This window comes from Rhinolophus sinicus, chromosome X (genome assembly GCF_036562045.2).
Source record: "Rhinolophus sinicus isolate RSC01 chromosome X, ASM3656204v1, whole genome shotgun sequence".
Classification (NCBI taxonomy): domain Eukaryota; kingdom Metazoa; phylum Chordata; class Mammalia; order Chiroptera; family Rhinolophidae; genus Rhinolophus; species Rhinolophus sinicus.
Window position 1 is genome coordinate 11,879,324 of NC_133768.1, and position 22,468 is coordinate 11,901,791.

At 40.0% G+C, this 22,468-nt stretch overlaps 1 protein-coding gene across 2 annotated transcripts in view; it reads right to left on the reverse strand.

Moving 5' to 3' along the window:
• The window catches only part of ACE2 (angiotensin converting enzyme 2), a 38,778-nt gene extending 18,972 nt beyond the window's left edge, over window positions 1–19,806 (reverse strand). Inside the window, exons 1-9 of one of the 2 annotated variants that reach the window (XM_019746337.2) lie at window positions 19,603–19,806; window positions 18,677–18,965; window positions 12,073–12,231; window positions 8,756–8,849; window positions 8,193–8,336; window positions 6,637–6,749; window positions 4,813–4,918; window positions 2,419–2,516; window positions 25–194 (exon numbers count right to left, since the gene is read on the reverse strand). In XM_019746337.2, coding sequence (XP_019601896.2) covers window positions 25–194; window positions 2,419–2,516; window positions 4,813–4,918; window positions 6,637–6,749; window positions 8,193–8,336; window positions 8,756–8,849; window positions 12,073–12,231; window positions 18,677–18,862 — 1,070 coding nt within the window. In that variant the 5' untranslated portion in view covers window positions 18,863–18,965; window positions 19,603–19,806. Of the gene's footprint in view, window positions 1–24; window positions 195–2,418; window positions 2,517–4,812; window positions 4,919–6,636; window positions 6,750–8,192; window positions 8,337–8,755; window positions 8,850–12,072; window positions 12,232–18,676; window positions 18,973–19,602 lie in introns of those variants that run through there. The other variant, XM_074323404.1, reaches the window with a different exon arrangement.
• Window positions 19,807–22,468: the final 2,662 nt, after the last annotated feature.

Consider the following 22,468-nt stretch of genomic DNA (forward strand, 5'->3'; position numbering starts at 1 on the left):
CTGTGAATGTATCAGCCTTGTTACCTGAAGTCACCCTTCCCCAGGTCCCAGGCTGTGGGGTGGCAGACCACTTTCCGGCCGTCACCTGGCTCAGTTAGCATGGAATTATTCCAGAATCCTTCGGTCATATTAGGAAGTCCAACAGACACAAAGAACTTCTCAGCCTCCTTGAATATCCTGTCTGCATCCCAGCCCTGGGGAAAAAAAGAACAGCATTTAATTCTAGCATTAAAATAGCAGCATTCTTTCTGTTGGATATGTACAGAGGCATAACCTTTCTGGCTATTTGGGCAATTTGATGACATGTATGGATAGTTTTCAAAATACTTACACTTTTTGTCTCAGTAACCCTGTCTCTAGAGAACTAACCTAGGAAATTCTCATAAATTAGGTCAAAGAATTACATTTAAAATGATTTTTTGTTTATTATTGTTTTAAATTAAAATATATTTGACATATAACATTGTGTAAATTTAAGATGTACAACATGTAAAATGATTTTTAATATGGAAAAAGTGGAAACAACCACTGGAATGGTTAAATTAATGACAACTTTGTGGAATGGAAAATCTAAATAAATTAGTAAGTGAAAAATAGAATATATAAACCACTTATATAGTATAATCTTAATGAGGAAATGCATGAAAATATTAACAGGCTGGGTGACATGATGTGTGATGTTTTTGTTTTTATTCTTTATATTTCATAAGCAACAATGACCTCTTTGCTAAAAAGTGCTTAACTCAAGCCAACAATCATTAGTTGAGCTCTTCAAGGGGCAAAGCCATGGTATTAGGCTCAGTGGAAGACACAAACAATACGAGGGGGACATGAAGTCATGGGGTTTGGGAACCAAAAAGCCCACATGTGGCCCAGTAGCCAATGGGTAGTTGGGGCTTGGCTTCACAGTCTGCATGGGAATCGAAATTTCAGAATGTTCTAGAACTAGAAAGGGGAAGCCGTTGGTATCTGTCTTCCAGCAAACTCTTCTGGGAGCCAGTGTCCCTGGAGCTGACGAAGACTTCTTTGGAGATAAGGCCCACGTCAGACAAACTAAGTTTGTATAATTGACAGATACTTCATGAATCACTTTTAATGACACTGAAAAACTTCCTCTGATCTCAAAGACCAGTCAAGTCCGGTTTTTCTCCTATGTCAGCCCTGGAGATATGAAACAGGATATGACACTATAACTTTTTTTTTTGGCCTATAAAGGCTTAATGTTGGGCAATATTGATATTAATGAGTATGGCATTCTTAAGCAGAATGAATGTATACTAGTACAAAACAGTGTAGACAGTTAACATCTGTTAAATGAGGAATAAATGAATAGAAAACCAGACTGGAAATATTAGGAGTCTCGAGTTCAATCCTTAGTTACCATTAACTCTTTGTGACTTTGGGCAAGCCACTTATCCGAGCTTGTTTTCTCACTTACAACATAGAACTATCACAATACCTGTCCCAATAGTCTCATAGGTTTTCTGTAAAGATAACATTAGAAGTGTTGGTGGGTGCAAAAGCACTACAGATAGGCTAAGGGGCGACATAAAGATGGGCCTCTGCTGCTCCTCAACTCCGAAACAGGGCTAGAACAGTGGCAGGAGTCTGGAGGCCCTTGTAGCTTCATGTTTTTATTCAGCTGTGGGCCCTTCCCAGGAGTATGTTACATATGTGAAGATGTTCATTGCATTGCTGTTTTCAGATTTAAAACTGTTAACAAGCAAAAGTCCAGCAATGCCTAAAGTGTAAATTATGGTGCACCTATCTGAAGAAATTTTATATAGCCAATGGAAGTATGACTATGAATTCAACCCAGAAATGTAGACCATTACTGAATAAAAAAATATATATATATAATTATAACTTTGTAACTTTTATAAAACTACGTAATTATATATAAGCATATAGTTGATTTCATCAATGGAAGGGAACACAAAGAATTTAAATAACTATACCAAGATGGTAACAGAAAGGTGGTTTAGAACTTATTTTAAAGAGTCTCATAATATTTTTTAAAATAATATTTTTAAAAATGCAAAAATCTTCTAATGATATCCTTTTTCTCACTATTATAGAGATTACTAACTGATTATTTAGCAATGACTAATGTTGGAAAGTGTGATGCCAACTAGTTGAGAATTTCACATCTTACTTCTTAATGGAAAAGTGGGTCGTCTCCATTTTTAATATCGCTCAGTAATAGCAATACCTTACCTGTTATTCAAGGTACTTGATGTTATTGACATCGTAAACCACTTTTCCGTGAAAAGAAAGCTACATAAGAAATAAGTTTAAATTAGCTTGAAATGGTTTTACTCATATTTACATGGTTTCATGTGTGAAAGATAGAAAGAGAAGGATGCCGTAAAAAGAAATGAGGATTTAGATTTCATTTTCAAGGCCTCTTCTTCCTACCTGCTTCAACATTTCATCAGTAACATCTATGTTTGGCTTCTGTCCAAAGGGGACTGTCAAAGGGTACAGATTTGTCCAAAATCTACCCCACATATCACCTAGTTAAGAAAAGACTTTGTTAATACATGACATGGACAACAGAAGTATAGACTTGATATTTACATACTGCATGAGGTGAGACTGGGAAACAGGCTATATAGTATTCTAGATTTAATCAGGTTTCTGTGTTTCCTTTTCACTACCTCTTTCTCTCTTCTCTTATTTTAAATTTTCAACAGTCCCTTCTTTTTTTACGTCTTCTAAAAGGTTAAAACGGCAGAGGATTCTGTGGTTTGGCAAAACTTATTAGGGAATCATCTCAGTTCCTCCTATTTAAAATTACAGTGGAAAGGCACAATTTATTAAATATATGGAACATCACAGCTACTATAGATTAGAAACATATTCATATAATCCACCATCCAAGGGACAAAATACTACAAATTAAACTATTAGTAATCCCTAATGTTGGATTCAAAAGAGACATATAGGATCATCATTCAGGAATCTCTACTAACTAGTGACTAAGTTCCAGTTTTATTACTGTACTATAGTAAAACACTTAACTGGGTGATTTTTCAAACATCTCAAATACATGTTAAATTGAATTTCAAAGCCAGAGACCCTGAAAAGATGGATCTAAAAAAGTCAATCTAATAGCAGGAACAGAATCCTGACACCAAAGGAATGGGGCATTATAACTACATAAAGAATACACCAATGAACTTATGTTTTAAGTTCTATGCTTAAATTTTAAAGAAAAATCTATCCACTATAGAAATATTTGATACGCAACATCAGGCTGAAACACAGTCCACGTGTAAAAGACCAAAAGGGACCCAACCAACACTATGGCATGGCTTCCAAAACCCAAATGTGACCTTAGTATAAATAAATAGAATTATTGTTCTAGAACAAAGGAAGCCATGGTACCATTTTTACTCCATGTTGGTCAAATCTCATTTGGAATCACTGTTTAGTTCTGAGCATGATATTTGAAGAGGGACATCAACAAAGTATAGCTTGTCCAAAGGAGAACACTTAGAAAAGTCAGATTTTAAAGAATGGTTAAAAATCTGTATAGGACATTTAAGATGAGAAAACAGTATATACATGATGATATCAATAATACTCACTAAAATGCATTAAGTACATAATCTTGTGCCAAGTACTATGTTATGTCTTCTACAATGGTTATTTACAAATATCTGGAAGGCCATCTTGTAGAAAAATGGACATACCCTGGGTAACCTCATAGCATGGAATTAGGCATAATGAATGGAAGGCATTAGAGGGGTGTTGATTCAGTTCCACACAGGTAGAACTTTGTTATAGTTAGTAGCAATAGACTGGTCTACCTTGGAAGGAAGAAAGAGCCACATCACACCAGACAAGTTTAAGCAGAAACTGAATTACTAAAGGATGCCTAAAGAGGTTGTAAAGAGTATTTATATACATATTGCTTTAGAATAAAAAGTCTCCACAGGTCCTTTGTCCAAATTCTCTCCTACTGAGAGAGGCTTGGCTGTGGAGAAGAATCAGCTACCAGCAACTTAGTTTGACTGTAGCTGGAACGTTATGTATGTATGATGTGAATTTTTCAAACATGTGTATTTTGTTTGGCCTCAGCTTCTGTGGTGATGGAGAGGGAAGTGGAGGATAGCCATTCTCTGGATAGGAATTAGGAGGTTCAATAAAGGACCCCAGGTTTTGCATGGTCTACAAAGGCTCCGTGGCAGGATCCGAAGTTCTTGGAAGACTGATTTTCCTCCTAAGTTAGTCATCTTCCTCCATGATGAAGACATCATTCTTTACTCATATGATTCCAAACCAAGTACTTTTCAGCAAAAATAATTCATACAGTTTAAAATGAACTTATGAAGCTTTCACTCAGGCTATTCCTTAATTCTAGAAAGGCTATTCCTTAATTCTCTCTCGTGACTGACCACCTCCAGCCTACCAAGCTTCTTTCCTCTGACAATATGATACTAAAATCCTAAACTCCACCTCAAGAGCTTAGCCAACCAACTTGAATAGTAAGATTTCTTTCCCCCCATTTCCACTTTCATTTGAACTTGGAGTTCCTTCTCTCGTTATCTTAAATAACCCTTTTATCCTTTGGATTGTGGCCAACAGAATAACAGTTTACGTATAAAATAAAGTAATGCAATAGCCAATGATTTAAAATGGCTTTTCTAATGAAGACAGTGCTTTCAAAATATGATTTCTATAATGTTACTAATTCCATTCACAGATTTTTTTTTCAAAAGTTTTATGTTGGGCCTCACTCCAAAATACTTTACTGGTGGAAATAACACAGAGCAAAGCACACAAAGAATTCCTGGAGTTTCTTACCAAGCAAATGGGCAGGGAGGCATCCAGTTGGACTGATATGGAAAGGGTAGGTATCCATCAACTTTGCCCTCACATACGCATGAAGATGTTCATATAATGGTTTAATCTGAAAAGCCCAGGAAGAAAGTTTAAGACCAAGAGAAGCTTGCTCCAATTTCCAATCCTCAACACTAAAAAGAGGAGTTTCTTTAGACAAGTAGAATTTCCCTAAGTTCTAATTTCTTCTCTCAAATGTTCTGGAGAGCTTGAAAACATTCCTTCTTCCCAGACACTGATGATGACTAGCTCCACTGCATAAAGCAATAGACACACCTAGAGGAATACAGATCCCAAAATGAAAGCACATGCAAAAAAAAAAAATCTTCATTTTTAAGATGCTACTTACTTCCTTTGCTTTTAAATTGAAGTATCATTTATATACCATAAAATTCACCCATCTTTAAGTGTATAGTTTCAGGAGTTTTAGTAAATTTAAACTCTTGAGCAACCATCACCACCATCCAGTTTTAGAACATTTCCTCACCCCAAAAAGTTTCCTGGTGCTCATTTGCAGTCAATCCCACTCCCACCCCCAACCCCACGTAATCACTGAACTGATTTCTAGCTCTATAGTTTTGCCTATTCTGGACATTTCATATAAATAAAATCATACAACACGTGACGTTTTGTATCTGGCTTCTCTCACTTAGCATGTTTTTTAGGTTCATCCATGTTATTGCATGTGTTAGTAGTTCATCCCTTTTTATTACTGAGTAGCATTTCATTGTATGAATACATGAGAGTTTGACTCATTTAATATCTCATGGATAAAATTCACCAGTTTGGGGACAACTGGGTTGTTTCCAATTTGGGGCTATTATGAATAATGCTTCTGTGAACATTCAGGTATAAGTCTTTGTATTCATTTATCTCATATAGACACCTAAGAGTGGAACACCTTAGCCATATGGTAAGTGTGTGTTTAACTTTTAAGAAACTGTCAAACTACTTGTCAAAGTGGCTGTGTCATTTGACATTTCAGTCAGCAGTGTATGAGAGCTCCAGGATCTCCACATCCTCACCAACACTTGGTATTGTCAGTCTTTTCAAACCACAGCCATTCTGGTGATATGAGGTTGTTTTAACCATGTTTTTAATTTGCATTTTCCTCATAACGCTTTACTCACTTATTTGCCATTTCTTTAATGATGTCCTTACTCAAATTGTTTGCCCATTTCTTTGGCGGGAGTGTTGTTTGTTCTACTTCCATTTTTAATAGCTCTGCCCAACAATGGCTATGACAGAGTAGCTTCCCCTAAGAAGTTGGAAGGCACAGGGGTAAGGCAGGGAGATGGGGTGAAAATGAGGGAAGAGGGAGACACTAAGAAGTGTCCATGGGATACTTCTACTCACTGGACTCTCCCTTCTCCGTGAAGGCTTCCTTAGTCAAAGAGAAGAAAACGATAGTATTGATTGTCTGGAGGAAGGAGGCAAAGGCTCTGACTGCTAACAAAGGAAGACAGTGCTGGCTCCAGGTAGCCCGCCAACACCATCCCTTCTTACAACCTAAAGACCGGTCCTTCCTATAATCTTTCCTTCTTATAATCCTGCTGTTGGTAGTTGCTGGTTAGTGGCTGAAAAGGCGAGGAAAGCACAACATTTCTGAACATCTGTAGGAGCTGCCCTGTTATTCTTTAAAAGCTTTTCAAGCCCTAATATTCCATAACTCTGAGGCCTGGGAACGGCTGCCCGGTGTGTTCAGAACAAGCCAGAATGCCTTTGGTTCCTGTTCCTTCTTCCCGTGCCCTGCCCTACATCTGTCATTGTGCACAGTTCCTTAGTTACCTCTGTAAAGATACGTTCCACATCTTTCATCAACTGGTCACGGCTATACCCAGGGCCAGGTGACTCCTCTGTTTCATAATCTCTTCTCCAATAATCCCCATAGTCCTCATAATCTGTTTTCAAAAAAGAGAAAGAGAAGAACATAAGGGAAAGAAAGAGATAAAGCACAGTATACATAGATTAGCTTTGCCGGGCAGGTTTTAAAAAAAATCCAGAGATCTGTCACATTTTTATTGCCTTCATAAATATCAACTCAAAGGGATGTAAATGAATAATAACACTCGCTAATGTCTATTAAGCACTCACTCTGTGCCAGAAATTGAAATGCATTGTTTCATCTAATAAGTGCAAACACTCTCTGAGGTTGCCATTATTCTAATCCCCGCTGTGCAGATTAATGGCCTGCTCTTAGGTGGTTCAATCATTTGTCCACATCGTACAGCTGCTAAGGCACACAGCTGTATACTCCTAGTCTCCTAAGCTGGGTCTCTACTCTCGCCATAAGTCAGTTTGCATTTTCAGCTTTGAAACATGTAATGGGATCTGAGTTTTTTAAATTCTTATTTTGTCCAGGGCCTTCTATTTTCAAATCCAACCCAACTCATGTTAGACATTGCCACCGGGAGCCTGTATTTTCTTTGCAAACCAAATGTATACACAGTACATCTATGTGCGTTTCATGTAGTATCTCATCATCAGGAAACACGAGCTTGTGTTAGGGTATTAGCTAATACAGTTTGCAAACGTATTTTAACAATTTCTATTTTTACATGCACAGTGGCAATGGATGATCAGGAAAATGAGGACAGAAATAAATATTTGGACAGAAGGATATAATGATGAGCTGCTGTCTCCAGTTTGCCTATGGCTTGAGAATGTGAGTTCCAGGGGCGGGGAAAGACATGTAGAAACAACAGATGAAAAAAAAAAAACTTCCTCACTCAAGCCCAGGAGGTGTGAATCACCAAAGCCTAAAATTACTCATAATGCCATGGCTTCGGCTCATTACTCAGGCAGGAGAATAAGTGAACAGATATGGAAATTCCTCCCCATGTTAAGATTGTTATGACCACGTAATTCGAGTTATGATTACAACTGATGAAAATAGTGGATTTCCAGCATAAATCGATCTGATTTTTTTTCTTTCTGTGGCACCACCCTGAGGTAAACACACAAGTGACCTTTGAGAATGAACTGTAGCTAGATGGAAATTTAGGTGAGAGATGATGTCTCTGTCTCTCATCGTTTCTGAAAAATAGAATCCCTACTCAACCCCCAGACGACCTCAGGAACCCTTGCGGACGTCCCAGACAACTGATTTGTTTGAGGCCCTATAGTTGAGTCTTACTCCGGAGCTCTTTAAACTGTAGAATGTTGACTCATCTTTCCTTATTCCCTAGTAGTTTCTTCTTTGAGACAGGCGACGTGAATTGTTCAGCAGATGATCATTAACTTAGGGATACACATTATATCAAAGGGCAGCCTTGGTAATTCATGAGCAACAGCCCCATGGCCCCAAACGGAGCTTCAGGACCTCCACAGACCAGCAAACTTACGGTATCCTCTTGCCATCTCATTTTTCAGGACCACATACTCTTCGTATAATGGCCTCAGCTGCTTGCCGACCTCAGCCCTCCAGCCTTCCCAAGCCCAGAGTCTTTCATTGTAATCTTTGCTCGTTCCCATTATGTTGTCCAAACCTGTTATTGCAAAGCAATCAAGGGGAAATAAACATGCATTTGTAAAACTTGTATTTGTAAAAAAATTACACGAATTAAAAGGAAGGCTGGAAGACATCAAGGTCATAAAGTTATGAAATGAAATCTCATGAGTCATTAATGTCCTCATCCTCATTATAGTTCCAAAATATTTTTTCAGATAAAATGACATCATTTAATTAACTACTAACTTAAATTATGTGCATGTCACAGACTTTAAAATGAAGTTTTGTTAAAAGTTAAAAGTTCATCTATGTGCCGAAACACACTTATTTGGAATCTTATCATCTTTGGATTATCCATCTGAAAGGCACGATGTCATTATCTAACGTTAATCTCATTTTGAAAACTTGGAATAAAAAAGTAAATTTCATTATCACTGCTTAAAATTAATAGCCTACCTGGTTCAAGTAATAAGCACTCCTGTGGCTTATTTGGCTTGCAAACTTTTCCAGTACTATAGATGGTGCTCATTGCATTTAGAATTGAGTTCAACTGCAAATTAAAGATAATAAACGATGTTAAAAATGGAAAATATACTAAAGAGAATGCTAATGGAAAGATGTCCTTTTGGCTATGTGATTTTTTTTTTAATGCCACAAAACACAGCAGTTCACATCTTCTTTGCCAAGTATCTTCCTTTATGTACGGCAGGAATAATTCAGTTAAATATCCCCACTATCAACTAGCACTGAGTCTTATAAACATGTAATAAATCTATGTGGAGTGACTGAAACAAACAGCTGTCCCCAAATCCCCAAAATGTTTCTCAGCTATGCATGCACAGAGAAGTGCATTTGTTGTTTCACTCAGCATTCATTGAGTGCACAATTATTGACCTTCTACTATGTCCTACACTCTGACAATTCTTATGTGAACAAGTCACTGCTCCACAAGGACCCCACAGTCATGGGACAGTGAGGCAGCTATGACATCAATAATTACATAACAGAGGGATAAGTGCTAGAACTGTCACCAAAAAGTAATGTGGCAGTATGGGGAGGACTGCATAAATTAATTACCTGGAGCTTCAGGAACGGCTTCAAAGAGGAGGGGACATTATAGCTGTGTCTTGGAAGAGAAGTAGAAATTGGTCAAGTAGAGAACAGAAATAAAGGGAAGAGTCTAAAAGGTGGAAGGAGGCTGCGAAAGACACGGCATTTTCAGGGAGCGATGACACTGAAGGAAAGTACAGTAGCAGTGCGGGTTGAGGGAAGTGGAAGACGTGAGAATGGAGAGGAAAGCAGGGGCCAGATTATGAGGGACCTTCTATGCCATGCCGAAAAGTTTAAACTTCACCCTGTGGGTAAAGGAGAGTAAAGGCAGTAGAGTAAAGCAGTGCCACTCAAAGTATGGTCCACAGATCAGCGCAAGTCAGCACGTGGCTTGTTCCCGTTCTGTGATACGTACAGGAACTAAGGGGGTAAATGTTTATAAACTTTTAAAACCATTTGATATTTCTATGACATCGAGGCATGCCATCAGTGAATTTAACTGATCTGTGATGGATTGGTAATAAAGGGAGAGAGAGAGAAACAGAGGGAGGGCGGGAAGGCTGGTTGTCTCCTGCAGATGATTTAAGAAGCACTGAATAAAAGACCCTGTTTTCCTTCTCCTATTTCCTTCTTCCATTATTCTTTCACTCTGCTCTAAGAGTCATTATCTTAAACTAAGAAATAGATCCCATTCTTAAATCTTCAAGAAGATCCCATAGTCCAAAGGAATCAACCCAAATTCCTTACCACAGCAAAAAAGCCCTCGTGGTCTCTTTCTGTACCTGCTTTTTCAATCTCCTTCTTCCTCCATTGAATTCATGCATCCCTGGGTCTCCCTTCCTCGCAAACACTTCAAGCTCTCATATGCATTTCAGTGGTTTTCAGTTCTGCCTGCACACTAGAATTACCTGGAATCTTTTTAAAAAAATAATTTCCAGTTTCCACTGAGGCTAGATCAACTCTCTAGACTCTAAAAAGACCAGTGGGCAAGGTTTCACACGATGTCTTCGTGGAAAAGATTAGGGAGCATGGAATGGATAAGATAAAGTGGATTAATAACTAGTTGTATAATTAGATCCAAAGAATGCAGAATAATAAATATCTACTTGTAGGAAGATATGTGCCATATGGTTTCATCTTTGTTCTTATCATGCATTTTTTCTTTTACAGATGCAGATTAGAACACAGAGTTCCAGAGGACAAGCAACTAAGAAAGAAGACTTTGATGTTAAAGAGCCAAATATTTTAGATAAAAAATATTTCAATAGGTTAGATCAAGGGTCTGTAAACTATGATCTGCAGACCAAATCCTGTCTGCAGCCTGTTTTTGTAAAGTTTTATTGGAACACAGCCACGCCCATTTGTTTATGTATTAGCTGTGGCTGATTTCCCACTGCAACAGCAGAGTTGGCTCATTGTGACAGACAATACAGCCCACAAAACCTAAAATATTCACTTTCTTTCCCTTTACAGAAAACAGTTTGTTGGCTCCTAGGCTAGAGAGATGGGATGAGAGCTGTTATTTTAACAGGAGTGAATATAGGCTTTCTTGAATTTGGACAAACTAGCTACCTAAGAATACACTTTTAAAAGGTATCACTTGAGAGAAACATTGGGAAAGAGATTTGGACACTTCATAACAAGGGTTGATATGAGCCAACCATGGCATTTATCGAAAATCAAAACAAAACAAAACCTAATATAGTCTGAGACTGGCTTAGTAATGGAGAACCCAGGGTGCAAAACGTCACATTCCCGCTCACCTCTGTGCAGACCAGAACCAATTCAGAGTGCTGTGCTAGGTTCCAGGATATGGACAGAATGAAGACAGCACCAAAAACCAGTTAGGGGACTCAAAACCATGGTATAGGGGGAAATTGACAGAGTGAAGAATGTTCAGCCTGGAGAGGAAAAGACTCAACTTGTTAAAAAATTAGCTGCCTTCATTTATTTGAAGACTATTATAGGAAAGGGCAATCTGGCTTTAGAAGGCAGAACACAGTGGAGGTAAAGCACTTACCACTCGAAGGAACGAGTATCTTTCCATCAATTAGAGGGACACATATTTGGAACTGATGTCTTGGAAAGAGGGCCCCCCTGCCTAAAGCAGTGTGATCTGAGGTTGTTAGCCCCTTGTTAAAGAGGTTTCAGAGGAAAGTCAAGAATGAAGGGGGGTGGAATAGACTACAATAGAAGGCTTCTCAAGCTTGGCACTACAGACATTTTGGACCAGATCATTCTTTGTTGTTGGGGGCTGTCTCGTGCATTGTAGAATGTTTAGCAGCATCCCTACCCACTAGATGCCAATACTAGCACCCTCTCAAGTTGTGACCACCAAAAATGTTTCCAGACATGGTCAAATGTCCCTGGGAGGCAAAATCACTCCCAGTGGAGAGCTAGGGACATAGACTACATGTATTCTTCAGACTGCCTGGACCTCAGGAAAGTGGCCTCTTTATAGGGTGTCCATACACACTACCAGGCCCAGATAACCCCAGTTTAACTCTGTCTCCTCACATAATTATTACCAGCGTCTTCTTTCACTCTCAAAGGGATTTTAGTTTGGATGATAAATTATGTGGTCACCCTACCTAGGCACAGAGCTCCTTTTTTACTGTCAGCATTATTCTCTGCATATAAAGGAAGCAGCCATGGGTGATATTAATGTTTACTATTCCCCCAATATCCCAGCTCTTGGGATCAGTGCTAGAATGTTCACATACTCGTTTGCTCTTGTCTTCCGAGAGCACTGGCGACCCACTCTGCTGAAGAATCTGCAACTGGAGCTTGACTGTGACGTTCTGAATTTGTTCTAGTGGATAATTTTTGGCAAGCTTGGACTGTTCTTCATAAAAGGCAGACCATTTGGCCCCAGCCTCATCCTGAAATGACAAAAAAATAAATAAAATTGAAGTCAGAACGACACTGCTTGAACAGATAGAACAGAAGATATGATCCAAAGAACATCTGGTGGAACATCTACTATTTCCGGAGTGGTTTAGTTCTCTACTTTGCTGAAGGTCAAGGCTTAGGTTAAGAGTGACCAAGCCACTCTTGGTCACTCTCTCTTTCTGGCCCAGTGCCTAGTTTTCCCAAGGGCCCTGTTCCCAGAACTGGAAGTGAATTCTCACAGATGATTCACATTGTGGGGCCCTGGAATTTATGGCCTCAGCAGTGTGACACGAGTGCATTGATCAGGATTCGAGGATGAATGCTCTGAAGGGAGAGCCTAGTAGAGCTCAGCGTGGACTTAGCGGGAATACAGCCCCTCATGACTATGAGAACCATGAAAAATGAGCACCAGTTTGCAATAAGCTCCATGGCTCCATGACTTACCGGAGATTCCGATCTTAAATGATGTTCCCCAAAGAAGGTTGCCTAGAATATGGCCATTTGGCAGCCATGATGATTTTTTTACCATCAAAAGAAACTAACAAGCAGATCAGATGGCAAGACTCACGTGACCCCCACCTTGAGCATCAGTAGGCAAGTAGACTCCTCCAGACTTCTCCAGTATAGTCTCTGTCTCCATTTATCAGAGACTAAAGTGAGCAACTGCTTGGTACACTGTACTTCTCTAGACCATATAGAAGAGGTAGCATATGAGGCAAGTCAGAGCTCCATTGCTGGAGTCAGATACCTCTGACTAGCTGCGTGACCTTCAGCAAATGACTTCACCTCTCTGAGCTGCAGTTACCCTATCTGTAAAATGAGAGTAATGATAGGACTTACCTCAAGGGTTGTTGTAAGGATGAGAACAATTAACAAATAAGAAAATGCTTATTAGAGTGACCGACACATCCTATGTGTTCAAAAAAGTTAGCTATTTTATTATTTTGAGAGAAAAGGCCCTTGTCCTGAAGTTGCTTACTGTTTTTATCAGACGGATAAGATATGCATCGTGAATAACAGCATATAATGATGCATAAACTATGAGTGAGCCAAGCAGTTTCTATTATAGGAAAAGAGAGACTCAGGCAGGCAACTCAATTTGGCCAAGCCTTCATGGAGAAGGTGGGACTTAAGACAGACCTTAAAGTAGGTAGGAGCTGGACGTGTGTAGAGCACTTTGCAAAGTAATTTACCTCATTTGATCTTCCTAACAACCCCATGAGATAGAAAAGCATTCTATCTCCATTTTTCATGTGTGCATTAAGGGACTGACAGAAATAAACAGAGGATCTGGCAATCGAGTGCTGGACAGAATCTAAGATGGCATCCACAATCCCTGCTTCCTGGTGTACATACACATTTGTGTGCTCTCCCCTTGAGCGTGAGCAAGACCCATGATTCACTTCTAACCGGTAGAATATACCAAAGGTGACAGGATGTACATGTTTATGTTATATAAGATTGTAATTTTGATCTTGCTGGGAGACTGACTCCCTTGCTGACTTTGATGCAGCAAGATGCCATGTTCTGACCTACCCTGTGGAAAGGGCCACATGGCAAGGAATTGAGGCTAGCCTCTGGCTGGCATCTTGCAGGAAACTAAGGACCTCAGTCCAGTGGCACACAAGGATCTGAACGCTACCACTAACTACATTAGCTTGGAAGTAGATTCACCCCTTGTCAAGCCTCAGCTGAGACCACAGCTCTAGCCAGGACCTTGATTGCAACCTATGAGATCCTGAAGTAGAGGAACCAGCAAAGCTTTGCCTGGACTCCTGACCCACAGAAGTTGTAAGTTAATAAATGTGTGTTGCTTTAAGCTGCTAAGCTTACTGCAATTTTTTACACAATAGATAACTAGTACAGATTCCAGGCATGACTGCACTTTCCAGGCCAAGGAATTTTACTTTCATCCTATGAATACTAGAGAGTCACTTAGGGGGTCCCAAACAGGCATGTGACATGATGGAAGTGACAACAATGGATCAGACAAGAGATGATTAGAATAGTGGCAATGGAAATGAAAATGATTTATCTCTTTATTGAGCTCACACAACCCCTCAGGAACTGCTTCTCAATTAATCTTCATAAACAATATTGTGAGGTAGTTGTGATTCTCTCTGCTTCACCAACGAGAGAAATAAGGCACAGAGTGGGTAAGTAACTTTCCCTAGGTCACACAGCTAGTAATTGGAAGAGCCAGGGTGCCAACTCAGATGTACTTACCTCCAAAGCTAATGCTCTTTAACCATTGACTACAGATTATATTTGACACATTCTAGTCTTCTGTCTAACATGCATGAGTGGGAACAAGTGAGCTGTAAAAGGAAGCTCTTCACAGCTTCTGACACCTCACCAAGAAATATTTATGAAGTGTTCTTGGAGACCTCCAGGGCTCCGAGGGCATTCTGCAACACCCACTTCAGCTACACAGAAGTTTGTTTGAGGCAGCTGTAATAGTTACTGCCAAATACTGGAACAATGAACCAGGATGCCTCTGTCACAATGGGATCATTTTGCTCTCCTCCAGGAATAAAACTCTCTTCTGTGGACCTCCTATATTGCTAAAGAGCTTCTGACTTTGCAAAAAAAACAAAATCTTTTTTATTTACAAAGGACCCTATTTCGAAAGTCAAGCCAACAATAAACTTACAAAGAAGGGGCAATGCAAACAAAAAAAGTAACATCATTTAACTGAGAAGATAATTACAATTGTGAATATTCCATCTCAAACATGAGAGCTGTATTTGCTACAAAGTAAGGGGGCAATTTATTATATAGCACATGACAAGTGTTTGGTAATTAATTTTCACTGAATTTCTTAACTATTTGGAAACCTGTTTTTTTTATATATATATATATATATATATATATATATATATATATATATATATATATATTTTTTTTTTTATTAATTAGTTTCAGGTGCACAAGACAAAGCAAAACTTAGACATTTATCATTTATATCCCTCACACTGTGTGAACCCCCCTCCCCCCATCCACTATCCCTCTGTACGTTCCCAAAACCTCTCACCTTCCCCTTATCCCCACCCCCCAGCCCCTCTAGCAACCCTCTGTTTTTCCTCCATGTTTCCAAAACTGTTGGAAACCTGTTTTGAACCAAGCTTTTCTCCTTGTCTGTAGCAGATGGACCTCTCCCAAGTAGGGAGCTCTGGGGATACTACATTGATCAAGTTTTGATGCCTTCTATTATTTGAAGGTATCGTCTCACAACTTGATCTAAAAATCGCCATGCCAGGTCAGATCCATAGGCTGACAAGCCCAATATTCTGACTCTGAAATATGGCCCAACTTTCCCTTACTGTATTAGTTATCTACTGCTGCACTAACACTACGTAGTAAACAACCAAACACCTCAGTGGCGTGTGTTTATTGTTTACGTGCCTAGACTCACTGGAGGTTGCCAGGCAGCTCTGCTGAGCTTGACAAGACTGGCTTACAACTTTGGGTGGTTGGCTTCTGCTGGGACCACTACTCCATGTGTCTCTCATTCCTTAGCTGGCTACCCAGGCATGTTCCCATGGCAAAGGCAATGGTACCAAAGACAAGCCCCATTGTTCAAGTGCATTCCAAGCCTCTGCTTCTGTCACTTCTGCTAACATCCCATTGGTTAAAAGTAAGTCACACAGGCAGCCAGTTGGCTCAGTGGTTAGAGCGCAGTGCTCATAACACCAAGGTCACCGGTTCGATTCCCACATGGGCCAGTGAGCTGCGCCCTCCACAACTAGATTGAAGACAACCACTGGACTTGGAGCTGATGGGTCCTGGAAAAACACAGTTTCCCAATATTCCCCAATAAAAAAATTTTTTAAAAGTCACATGATGAAGGACCCAGTCACATCCCCTCCAGTGGGATGACACTGCAAAGTGACACAGCCTTGGGCATTGATGTAGGGAAGGATAAAGAACTGGGTCCACTAGTGCACTTGACCATACTTCCTCACCCACAGTGGATCTATGGGTCTTACATTTGCTCAAATACTTCAAGATCCTATTTGTAGTTTTTAATGTCTCACTTTTTAAAAGAATGGCCTGGTTTTTCTATTACTCAGCAATGAAAGAAAGAATGAAATCTTGCCATTTATAACAATATGGATGGACCTAGAGGATATGACACTAAGTAAAATCAGTCAGACAGAGAAAGACAAATACTACATGATTCTCCTTACACGTGGAATCTAAACAAAACAAGATAAATGAAAAAATGCAACAGAAACAGACCCATAGATACAGAGAACAAGCTGATGGTTGCCAAAGGGGAGAGAGGTGGGGGGGAAAATGGCCTAGTTTTACAAGTCTTACCAGTTTTACCACCTGTAATGTAAACAGCACCTCTTTCTATTTATTGTAAATTCATCTCTTTTGATCTTTCAAAGGCACCACCTTTCTAGTATGAAGAGATTTGGCCAATACAGTTGTGAATGTGCTATCCTTTCTTGTTCCATCTCAGGCTAATTTTTTTTTTTCTTTTTGAGTCAGGCTTTGTACAACGAATTCTACTTTCCCTCCTAACTCTCTCTGATTCCCTTAAGTCATCCAGTTGCTCTCTTTTGGGAAACATTCTCCATTTCTAAAAGTCTTTCTTTAAGCATGGCCACCAGCAGCCTACCGTATCTTAGCGTCCTGCTCACCTTGGTACCTCACAGCACCTGCCACAGCGCCTGTTTCATTAGGGGATATCAGTATATTGATAAGAGGATAGAAGGAAAGGCCATTTCCCTCCCTACCCATTGCCCCCTCGCCATGTAAACCCACACAGGTGCACCTAAGTTCACTAAGGCACCCTTCACCACTGCTTGCGGATGAAGCTCCGGGGCTCCTTGCTCGCTTCTTGCATTCAAATATTTTCACTTTCCTTTAAAAGGCCCCAGCTTTCTGCAGTTTGGCCAGTTTCATTTATGCCCTTTCATTTCTGGCCTTTGTTCTAATCAACCGGTGTAATTCAAAAGTGATAGCACTTCATGCTCCAGAGATGATTTCAGTAAACATCACTACATCTCTCTCTCACAGGCTTTCTCAGCATTTGGGCACTCAACAGAACTGTTATAAGTCTCTTCAGCGATTCTAACTCCCTCTTCCACTAATAACAGCGATATCTTACTGTGCTCCCACGCTCACAAGCATCAAGCCTGATTCTGGGGTATTAATTCAGTCGTCACAGCAACCCTATGAGGCAGATATGGATGCTATGTTAGTTTTCACAGACAAAAAAGCTAAGATCCAGAGAGGTTAATTAACTAGCCCAAGTTCACCCAGCTAGAAAGTGGTGGAGCCAGGATTTGGACTTCGGCAGGCTGGGTCCAGAGCTCTCAGGCGCGATGCTGGTATCCCTTCACACCCCATACAGGACCATTCAGCTGAGCATGAAAACAAAATACACGATACACTACAGGCACCTCCAACCAAGTCCAAATAACAAGTGAGAAAAATGCAACAATGAAGAGATGAAGAGGTAAGACCAAAATATGAGACAGGAAAAAAATGATATGACAACATTGGGCTGTCAAAATCTCCTGGATTTCTTTGAGCTTTAGAAAAATAGGAAAAAAAAAATCTCTTAGGAGATTTCACATGAGACAGTAGGTTCAGATTTGATCTGCGAGCGGATGTCAGTCATTTAATTTAAACATGCAAGCTACTAATCATTTGAAAAGATAAGCTTCTGAGTTACATTTTTGAAGGAATGTATTGCTCTATGAGTGCCACAAAAATCTTTTCTTAAATAATGTTGCTCAATTTCCAGCACCGAATGTGTAAGGATACCGCTTTGGGATCTGTGAGAGAAGAAACGCTAAACCCTCGCACTCGTCAAACAAAGCATCTTGCTTTCCCAGAGCGTTCTGAGATTTCTCAGAAGTGCTTTAATTATGGTTTTTTCTTGGAGGGCTCTGAATGGATTCTGTGACCTTTGGAAGTCCCTCAGAGCTCTGTGACAGCGAAGGAAGAAATTCCCAAGTCTAGCCTCACCCGACCAATGGTTAGATAATTACTAGCTAGCCCTTTCACTAAGCCTCCAGCTGCATTTTTCAGTTAATATATTAGTTTAGAGAGTCTTTAGCTATTCCTGGTTGACATTGTGGGCTTGGGGAAATTATTAATTCAATCACTTCAGCATTTCCATGAAATGCTTCGAAACCCCAACTATGATGAGAATTATTGTGGCAACTTTATGAAGCATGTTCACTGGTTTCCAAGAATCTGGACTGAGACCAGTGAGTTACTTTGTAACAATTTTCCAAATGAACCCCAAGGTCAATTCAGTTTAGTCATCTGGGACTCCAGAATCAGAAATACTGAGGCAAATATCCAACCTCCCAGCTCAGAGCATTTCTTTGATTTCCCTTTTCAGATGTACGGGCAGCAATCTAACCTTTAAGAAGCAACAAGTACCCCTATGTAGCCATGAGCACTCACCATCTTTTGGACATTCTCATCGTTAATATTGGTGTTATAGTCCCAAGAAGCAAGTGAACTTTGATGAGACAGGTCTTCAGCTTTAGTGTTAAACTTGTCCAAAAACATCTTGGCCTCGTCCTCAGTGGTGGATTGAGCAGTGGTTACAGCAACAAGGCTCAGAAGGAGCCAGGAAGAGCCTGACATCTTTCCCTGAGCGCCAAAACCCCATTCACTGAGCAACTTTCCCTAGAGTAAAACCTCCTCATGAGATTTTCTCTCTCATCAGCCTTTGAACTTGGGTTGGGCACTGAGCAGGGAAGACAGAAAAAAAAAAAGAAGAAGAAACAGTAAACAATCTGCTGAACCAATATAAAGTTCATCCTGGAAAGGACAGATATGTAAGCATATTTTAGAATGATTTTTAAAGTAAATCAAATAAACAAATGTTATTCATTAATCCCAGAGAATTATAGTTCTCCTAGTTTTTATGGCCAAATCAAAACTTGTACATTTGGTTAATAAGTTCCTAAAAAGCTGTTAAAGATATACTGAAGGTGTTATAATTTTACAATGACCAAAGAAGCCTAGAATTAGCCATCATGGGAGTAATTTTGGTACTTGTATGTTTTTCGGACAATTCCATTAATAGTTATCTCTCTTTTTATTTTAAGTTCATATTTACAGAAACTCTCTACTTGGGTAACATTTTCCCTTCCTAAATAAATGACTTTTCCCTTGGCTTTATGGAATTCATTTTTTTCTGATAAATTTTAATTTTTATGGTCAGTTTTAAAAATAATAAGACTACTCTCCCCTCCACAAGTTAACTCTCCAGATTTGGCTTGGAAAACCTTCAAAAGATTCATTTTCTATTTCTTAGCTGACCATGTTAAACGCTGGTTCTTTGGCTGACTCTATTGTGTGCCTCCTTCCCTTTCACTTACCTGTTCAAACCCCAGTCAAGGTCACAAGGAAATAAAAATGCCTCTGCATGGTATGAAATTCAAGGAGTGTCCATCAAGTTCTGGTCATCCTTAGCCGTGAGACCATGGCTATCTAGCGTTCAAAGAGACTTCGGTGGTTATCCCGCTGAATCTCAGGAGCTGGACCAGTATCCTTATTCCCAGTGGTGTAGGTATAGGTGTCACAGATGAAAGAAAGAGAGGAGCCACTTTAAATGGCAAGGCTCATCGGCCTGGTTGACTGTGATTACGAAACCCTCATACAGGGAAAACATTTCTTCACCCAGAAAAACAAGTCTTCCGAGTCCAGGTGAAACGGCAGTCACCAAGCTTTTAAAAAAAGTTTCCACTACTTCTCCTTATTCCAAAGTTGTACATATTCTGTAGCATAGGAAAAAATACTTATAAGCAACTGCTCAAAGTGCTTTCCATTATAATTCGGTAAAGAGTTTTTACCACCAATACACAGATTATGAAACCAAGGCTCAAATAATTTAAATAAATTGCCAAACTTCAATCACCTAGTAGGAAGTGGTAGAGCCTGGACATGATTTCGTGCAGCCTGATTCTAGAGTACAGGCCTTTAGATTGTAGTCAGTAGTCTAAGAGCAATAATGGAGGCAGAGACCAAGAGTGGCAGAGGGTCAGTGCCTTCAGGGACAATGATGGATTTGGTTCCACCGCATCAAAAAGAGGTGGATTCTTACTGACCTTGATGTGACTTCAAGCACACAATCCTTCTAAGAGATAAAGTAATTGACAAATTTAAGTAATGATGATAACGAATGTTAAAAGAAAGTGAGATTGGTGGAGGGGGGGAATCAGTGAAGTTTCAGTAAGGCTACTCTCACATTCGAGGAAGCTGAGTCTACTCAGTTCTCACAGGCATTAGGAGAAAAACCAGTCAAGGGAAGGGAGAATAGTGCGTGGGGCTCTGAACAAAGAGCTGGACTATTACTTTAATAAAGACTAAAACAAAACTCTACTGAGGTCACTTCCTGAATGAAGCTCTTGGGTTTAGAAAAAAAATGGGAGTAGTCCAACTTCAAGTCACTGAGGCAGAAAATAAGATTAACATGATCAAATTGAAATGGAGAAAGCAGGATATAAAATCTAAAAGCTAAAAATAGATGGACATGGCGCCTGAGATAACAGTGAGGCAGGAAAATTCTGGAAGGCAAGAAATTTTGAGAAGCAAGGGAAATGGGAGAACTGTCCACAATAATTCTGTAGGAAAACCAGCTCAATGATGGCCAACTGCAAGCAGTGACTATATTGGTGGAATTTTGATCCACTCCCCACTGAGAAGATGCCACTGTTCTGAAAGCTACCCAGAAGTATTCTCTCCGAGCCGATTCTGAGAACTGAAAGAATCCACTAAAGACCCAGGGGATGGGACCCATATAAACAACTGGCCTAATGGAACAGATTGTCTTTACGAAGGAATGGAGCCAGAAAACATTAGGAGACTGGAGATGCAGGAAACCTGTTCTGCTTTTTACAAGAACTGGAGGGTGAATTTCCTAAGGGGTAGAGGGAAGAGTTCATGATCTTGACACCTCACAAAACTATCAAATATAATTTGTAGAATGTGGTTTGCTCCTGGGTGGGAAATATATATATATATATATATTCACTAGGAAGAAGTCAGATGTTGTCTGCCTCATTTCCTTTCTGATAAAAGAACAGTAAACAAAGACACCGTGTATCTTCTGTTTCAATAAGGGATTTAACAAAATGTAAAGCTCTACGATTAGATAGATCTAAAGGTCCCAGAGACATCACAAACTATAGGATTAAGTGGTCCTCTGATCAACAACAGTTCATGTCCAAAACAACAAGAATCTTGGTTCAACAATTATTTATTGTCTACCTACTACATGCCAGGCACTATTCCAGGTGTTGGATATACACTCACAAGACAGGAAAACTTCCTGTAGATATCATATTATATGAGGTGGGGTAGACGGAAGAAACACAGCTGATGAATGCTAGGACTGCAATAAGCAGGAAAGGAGGACGGTGAATGATGGCACGGGGATGAGAGTATGGCATTTGAGCAAAGACCTGAAGGAAGAGGGAAAGCTATGTGGACACCTGGGGGAAGACTGTTGTGGGCAGAGGGAACAGCAGGTGCGAAGAGTGTAGGCAGGTCTCTAGAACAATCAGAGGCCTCTGTGGCAGGAGCCCAGTCATTGCACAGGGGAAAGTAGCAGGAGGTGAAGAGAAAGAGAAGCTGAGGGCCACACCAGGAGGGCCTTACAGACAATTGTAGCACTTTGGCTTTTACTCTGAGTAATGTGGGAAGCCATTGGAGGCCTTCGAGCAGAGAAGTGACCTGGCAAAAGTTTTAATTGGATCACTCTCACTGCCGATTAGCAAGCAGACACTGAGGGCTAAGGGTAGATGAAGGGGGTCCAGCCAGGGAGCTGCTACAGTAGCCCAGTCAAGCGGCTGAATAAGAGCTTAATATGAGCTGTAACTCCACCTTGGCTGCCCAACAAAAGGTAAGTCCATCTTAGACTCTCTTAGATTTTGCTAATAGAGTATTAGATACAAAATAATTGACAGCATCACGCTCATTTCTGAGGACCACACTTTTAGAGAGACACATGCGAGTATCCAGAGGAAAAGAAATAAGAGAGTACTAACTGGGTTTAAAATAATGTCATTAGCAGCACAGTTCAGACAGGGAAGAGAAGACTGAGGGCAGACAGCCCTCCTCCATCATGGGACCGCCATTTATTAGGTTGATGCAAAAGGAATTGCGGTTTAACAGATGAAATATAATTGTGAAAACTGCAATTACTTTTGCACCAACCTAATAGAAGATGACTTCGGTAGTAAA